The sequence below is a fragment of the Microtus ochrogaster genome, linkage group LG8 (genome assembly GCF_000317375.1).
Source record: "Microtus ochrogaster isolate Prairie Vole_2 linkage group LG8, MicOch1.0, whole genome shotgun sequence".
NCBI classification, from domain to species: Eukaryota; Metazoa; Chordata; class Mammalia; order Rodentia; family Cricetidae; genus Microtus; species Microtus ochrogaster.
Window position 1 is genome coordinate 24,064,662 of NC_022033.1, and position 6,636 is coordinate 24,071,297.

The window sequence follows — 6,636 nt, forward strand, 5'->3', positions numbered from 1 at the left end:
TCTCCCCCGTGTAAGCAAAGCATTTGTGACAAGTCATCCCGACCTTTTGCTTGGATGGGAAGCACCTATCCGATTAGTGAAGTGCACTATACGAATGTCTGTGAGGGGTGTCCCAGAGACCACTAATACACTTATACCCATGTCATTCTGCCATAGGCTTAGAGCCCTCATTGGGTGATAGAGAGGGAATTCTGTTAGCACAGACCTGGTCCCTCTCTGCCTCCTGATCACTAGGTGGTGGGCTGCTCCACACAACCCTGTCCTTCCCACTGTGATGCACCAAAACCACTGAAACTGTGAGTCAAAATAATGTCACTTACTGATTTGTTCAGACATTTGCCACAATGACTAGAAACCATCAGCATTGTCCTAGCCAGCCCCCGACTCTCCTGTGTGTCCCTTGAACATGTCATTAACAGCAAGCCTTGGGTATAAGTGTTTAAATTCTGCTCTTGGGTTGGGGACCACTGTGTGCTGTCTGCTCATCAGTCTGGCACAGTGAGCAGGGTTACCAAGGAAACAAGTCATGGCATTGTCAAATGGTAGGTCCTTGCTCCAAGATGGGGTTAGCAGCAGGGAGTGGGTGATGGGCTGACTGAGGTGCTGGCTGTCCTTTGGCTTTGCAGGGATAAGGTGGTGAGCATAAGCTCTCGTCACTTCCTAGATGATGCCTGGAGCAGGCAGAGGAGCCTGTGCAGGGAACCCCCCCACCCTGGTCTGGGTTGCTTGAGGTCCCCCAGGAAGACCTGTTTTCATGCATTGGTGATGAGAATGAGACTTAAAAGCAGGTCATTTTCTGAGGGAGAGCTTTGACACTGAAAGAACAGATATGGACAAAAGGCCAGAGAAGCCTCACACCACAGCCTGATTGGTGCTTGTGGTGTAAAGGACCATTGTTGATACAAATATCTTAGGCCTAATGGTGCTCTAAGGGATGGGGGCCAAGTGACCAGCGGCTTTCTTTCCCTGTTAAGACAGAAAGATGCAAGAGGAGGATGTAGACTTTGCTGTAGCTTTTGCAGATGCTTTCATGACAAGATTTTCTGGTCTCCCTATGAGACAATGGGAACTGGTGACATCAGGTAATTTGAGGCTAATTTGCTGACCCAGGGTGTTTTTCTGCCTTTGGTGCTTATGTGCATGTAGGCGGGGCCCTTTGGATGGTTTTGAGTGCTGGTGACTGCTGAATACACCACAGCACGGACACATTGGCTGCTTGTGGAGCATAACACCACCAGCACCCGAGGAAACATTCCTGCTCATAGTTAAGGATTTGAGCCATAGGAGGAGGGGGTGTGACCCACTGCCTGCCAGCCAAGCCCCCGTGGGTTAGTCAGCAAAAGCTGTGCTGTGTAGCTGGAGGGAAACAAGATGCTTCCTTTGTTTATACCATACTTACTGAGGCAGGAATGTCACAAACAACCTTATCACAATGGAAAGGCCACTTTAGTTCAGCAGGCTTCCAAGGCACAAGGGCTGGTAGGGGGTTACAACAAACCCTTGGCACTCAATGAAACCCCACCAATACAAATGGATGGACTCAACAGAACTGTATCTCCAAAAGGAATTGGCACAGACAAGAGTGTCCCAGTCAGAAACTCTAGGGTTCGGGAGGCTCGACCATCAAACAGCCAGCTCACCAGGAGGGAGTGAACAACCAGAGGTGGTCCAAGATGTGCCCGGACGTACTGATAGTTCTGCACAACTAAAGGCCCACTGGGCCGCTGGACCCAGGCAGTTCCCCATCATATGCAGGCATGGCCTCCCGGAATCCCAAGAATGTGCTGATGATTTTCAAAGCCTACATCCTATTTCCCGGATTTTCCTTTGGAGATTTATCACAGGTGTGTTATTGTTTGTGTTCAGCGTTACCACCACCTCAGGCAGTGCTAAGCAAGACCCCAGAGTGTTTCTCAGCAAAAGCAAATGTGAGAAGTTGTGTATTTCTAGTCTGTGAACTCTGAGTCAGGTCAAATGAAGGAAAACTTAAAAGCTGACCCTACAGGGACCCAGTGAGCAGGTCACATGTTGTCATTGCACTGGGAAAGAGGCCTTGGAGTTGCTCTACCCCCTCCTTGGCTCTGGCTCTTTTGTCCACTGGCTGCTTTTTTTTTTTTTTAAACCAAGACTGTGGGCTTTTGATTTTCTGATCTTCTAGAAACTCCTTTCTTACATCCAAGTTTTCAGTATTTTATACCCTCTCAACTTTCCTGTAAATTAAGTTTTTCCCCTAAAAATGTTGACAACCCTTTTAGCCTCTGCCCTGCTATTCACAAGCAGTTAACACTTGGACCATGGTGCTCTTCATTCTGCTTGTTTTCTTTGACCTTCTGTTGCCAGAAGCACAGAGAAGAGGCCAGTATGACAACATCCTTTAGCTTTCCAGGTGTCTACTTCATGGTCTCCCAAGCATCACCACAGGGAGTGGCACCCATTCAAGCCTTCTCTTCCTGCTGTGATCAGTTCACCTTCCCACATTCCTGGTTGCTTCCAGCACCCAGCCTGAGATAGAGCCAGAGACACACATGTCCTCACACCCCTCTTTCATGCCCAGCTCTGGAGCACATCTGCTATCGGCTGCTTCCCTCCTAGTGGGGACCTGTGTGTGAACATCGATGCTTGAGTGTTTATTCACACCACCTAAGCACAGCAGGGCAGCCACCCTAATCTCCATTCACCTGAACCCAGCCCTCTGCTCTTCAAGATCACTCAGACTCAGAATGAGTCTCTAGGGCACGGCCCTGACTGCCTAGATAGTGCTCTTTCTAGCTTCTACAGCCTCAAGTAATAGTGAAGAACTCAAAACATTAGTGCAGATGAAGAGCCATTTTATTTAGTGATAATCATGGGGTTAATCATTCTTGATGGGAAAGGAAGAGATTGGGATCCTTGGGGAGGCGTATCTTTTTCCAGGACAGGGGCCCCCTTCTGTGAGCCATGGGACACTGGGCAAGAAGCAGTAGACTGAGCAGCCACAGTTCTTCTCTGTTGGGAGAAGAATTCGATCAGGAGGGAGACGTGAAGCCAGTGACTCTCACTGGTATTGTTCATCATCACACTGGCCTCTGAGGGATGGAGGTATGCTGAGACCCAAGGATAAGACCTCAGCCGTAAGGAGCCTGACTCTTGGTGCGGGTGTTGTCTTCAGACCTGTGTGGACTTGACTGTAGTGAGTCTGTATATGTTTTCACATATGTGTAAGTATAGTGGTGTGAGACTGCATGCATTTGTATCACATATATATCTGGCTCATGTGTGTGTATGTGTATCCATGATGCTGCAAGTTTCTCTTTGCTGTTGTGTTGATGCGGCATCTGTGTCTCTCTGTCAGCTTCTCTGTGGACCTTTGTATATATTTCTGTGTGTCACTGTGTGGATGCTTGTTTCTCTTTGGATATTGCTATAACTTGAATCTTAGACGTTCCTCTAAGGGCCCAGATGTTAGAGGTGTGGTCCCCAGGGCGGTGATGCTGGGAGACACTGGAACCAGTGGGAGTGGGGTCTTTGGGGAGCAGGAGGCCTTTAGGTGACTAGAGCTTTTCCTCAGAGGGAATTGGAATTCTACTTCTTGGTGCCTCTTGGCTACTGAATAAATGAATGGTTTCCTCCACTAAAACACACTGCCTTATCACAGTCCCAAAGCAATAGAATGATTGGTCATGAACTGGGTCTGCAAAACTGTAAGCCAAAAGAAACTCTTTCATCTTTATAAGCTGATTATCTTGGGTCTTTTGAGAGATGGAAAGCTGACTAATACTGATGACATTGCCCCTAGGTCCTGCTTCCTTCTCAAAGGACAATGGCCTATCCTCCAGTACTGAGGAATGTGGAACAGTGCTCACCAGCTCAATGAAGGCAGATCCTCCCTTCCTGGGAGGCCTAGACTTTGATGACAAATTTTAGTCCATGGATCAGTAATTCTGAACAACAAAAACAACACAAAAGTCAGATTAGAGTCACGTTCTGGCTATGAAGAAGTCCAGCAAGAGCTCTGGTCACCAGTCATGCTTACCATGCTCAGGTATGTGGGGAAGGCTGAGCCTCCTCCTCCTCCAGATAGCCCAGCCAATCTCAGGTCAGGCTTAGATGGGGAGGCAGGCTTTACCTCAACCTCATCTGGATCATTCATGGGAACAAAGACATCCCCAAAGAGAATGGGATGAAGTCAATGAGGTCTGGTTGTCTCCTGATGTTCAGGGACAAAACTCCTTGGGGGAAACTGATGCTTTCTTGGAGTGGGAGAAGACCTGGAAACAGCACTTACCAGCAATGTCGTGCACCATAGTGACATCCAGATGGCTGAGAACCGCATTGACCAGAGGACACACCTGACCCAGGCCAGAGAGTGGAATTAGATACAAGACCTCCGGCAAGGAGACCCTCAGAGAAGCAGCATGCCCAGGGTAGAATATATTCAGAGATATTTTCTACAGCCTAGAAGAAGCCAACCAATGTGTTTGGAGGGGCGGACCACAGGACAGATGGGCTGAGGGCTGGATTCACTTTTCATATATAGTTGCTCAGTTTAGTTCACTCCAGGGTTCTCTTTCAGCCAGAGAAGCTCTAAGACCCATGAGCAGGTCAGTCACTTTGATCCCTTACCTTGCCCTGCACCAGGTCAGGGAGGACTTTAGTCAATATCACTGTGAGGCTGTCTAGAAAGCTTTGAAGGGGAGTGGATCTGGAAGAGAAAGACAAGCATGTGACCTAGAGGCTTGGGGATTGGTCCGGAGAAGTCCAACAGCCACTACGCACACTCAGTCTTGGCACCGGGCAGCTGAGACCAGATCTGGCACACTTATGTCCCTGGCAGATGGAATAGCAAGAATCCTAGTTGAAGAGTTACACTCAGCCAGACATGCACATAGGTGAATGTAGAGTAAACACACATTTCAGGGACGTAGTAGGTGCATAACAAGACTGTGAAATCCATGAATGTATGAGCAGATCTTAGTTTTTTCCTTATTATGGGGACTCAATGGAAAGATACACACAAAACCCAATATATGTATTTATCAAATGTGAGCCATGTTGTAGACAGGTCCTATGTACTTTGCATGACATGCCATGTGACAGGCAACTGAAGCAAGTAATCCAAACAGGTGTTACATCTAGATAGCGCTTAGGAGGATTCTACCAATCATCTCAATGTAGTTTTGCATTACAAGTAAATAATATGAGACAAAATTTGGAGAAATGCCAGTGAAGCTCACATCCCCTGTGATAGGTGGGACTGAAATTCAAACTATTTATGGCCTAATCCATTATAAAATTGGCCACCCTATTATAAATATGATGGCATAATAAGCAGAATAATGTTCTCTAACACCATATACCTTACTTCTTGAGAAACTCACAGCAGTGAAATTTGCCTCTTTGTAATAACTAAATAACTTTAGATAGACTGTCGGTGAAAGTCCATGAAGTAGGCAAAACAGACAAAAAGCATTCAGGTCGCTGATGTGTACACCGCTGCTTTTTCATAGCACTAAAAATTGGCCATTCTGTCTAACAAGGGATAAGTGAACATCATGTATGCATTGCTTACCCATCTGTCCATGTCTGTCTGTCTTTCCCTTCTCTCGCCAAACACACACACGTCAGTCTACCTACCCATCCTCCTCCTGCGTACACATCTTGTTATCCTCTTACTCATCTGTCCTCCATTGTTCTGTGAGTCCACCCTGCCGTTTGTTTCCGGGTGGGAGAAGCTAGCTAACTCTTTGGCCTCACCCATCTAGCAAGATGATCTGCAGGCTGCCAGGGGAGTGGGTGCAGTCACCGAGAACCAGGTGGACCCTCCCCTGATTGTTTTTCACGGCCAAGACTTCTGAGGTGATGTTCAGCTTCACAGCCAATTCCAAAAGATTTCCAACCAGGGGCCTGCCAGAAAAGAAGGAAGTAACCCTACTGGCATCCATCCCTTTTAAGCACTTGGAGGGTTTCTTCTTGATAGCAGGGCCAGCCTCACCTGACCAATAGTTTTCATAGTTGTTCTTATCTCCCAAGAAGGAGAAAGCAAGGCTCAGAGAGGTCAAACTACATGGCTAAGTTTGCTCAACATAGCAGCCCAGACACTTACAGTTCACATAGCCATCAAGCTCTCCCTTTGGGAGCCACCCCCTTCCCAGCCTCCTCGAGCCCTACTCACGTTTTCACTTTGACTATGAAGCCCAGAGGGATGGTGACATAGAGACGATGGCCATCAGGGCTCTGCACAAGGCCAAGTTCCAGCAGCTGGGGATCAGTGATTTTTAGGCTGTTCAGGGGACATGAGAGGACAGAAATCAGTGTCTCAGGTCTGAAGCCTGGGAGCTGCTATCACGCAGATTTACCCATCTCGGGGGGAGAGCTGGCCCCTCAACATGAGGAAGACAGGAGTCAGTCTTTCAGTCACTTCCTCCTTCCTTAAATTCTGCCTGGATTGAATGCTGACACACGAGGCCCTCTGTCCAGTTCAAGTCTAAGAGGTATTTGATGAAAGAGACTGCACGTAACAACACAGAATCTTATAAAGCAAGTGGATGGTTCTGTGGGCTGGGAGGAGATGGGTAATTGGATGTGTAGAAAGGTGGAGAGAAGAGCGAGTTAGATGAAAGGAAGGGAAGTTGGATGGGTGGGTGGGTGGATGGGTGG

The 6,636-nt window shown here is 47.7% G+C and overlaps 1 protein-coding gene across 1 annotated transcript in view; it reads right to left on the reverse strand.

Moving 5' to 3' along the window:
* Positions 1-3,799: 3,799 nt before the first annotated feature.
* LOC101984032 (BPI fold-containing family A member 1) overlaps positions 3,800-6,636 on the reverse strand; it is a 5,084-nt gene continuing 2,247 nt past the window's right edge. The window contains exons 3-5 of the mRNA XM_026787195.1: positions 6,152-6,259; positions 5,734-5,883; positions 3,800-4,681 (exon numbers count right to left, since the gene is read on the reverse strand). Of these exons, the coding sequence (XP_026642996.1) occupies positions 4,582-4,681; positions 5,734-5,883; positions 6,152-6,259 (358 nt within the window). The 3' untranslated portion in view covers positions 3,800-4,581. The remainder of the gene's footprint in view (positions 4,682-5,733; positions 5,884-6,151; positions 6,260-6,636) is intronic.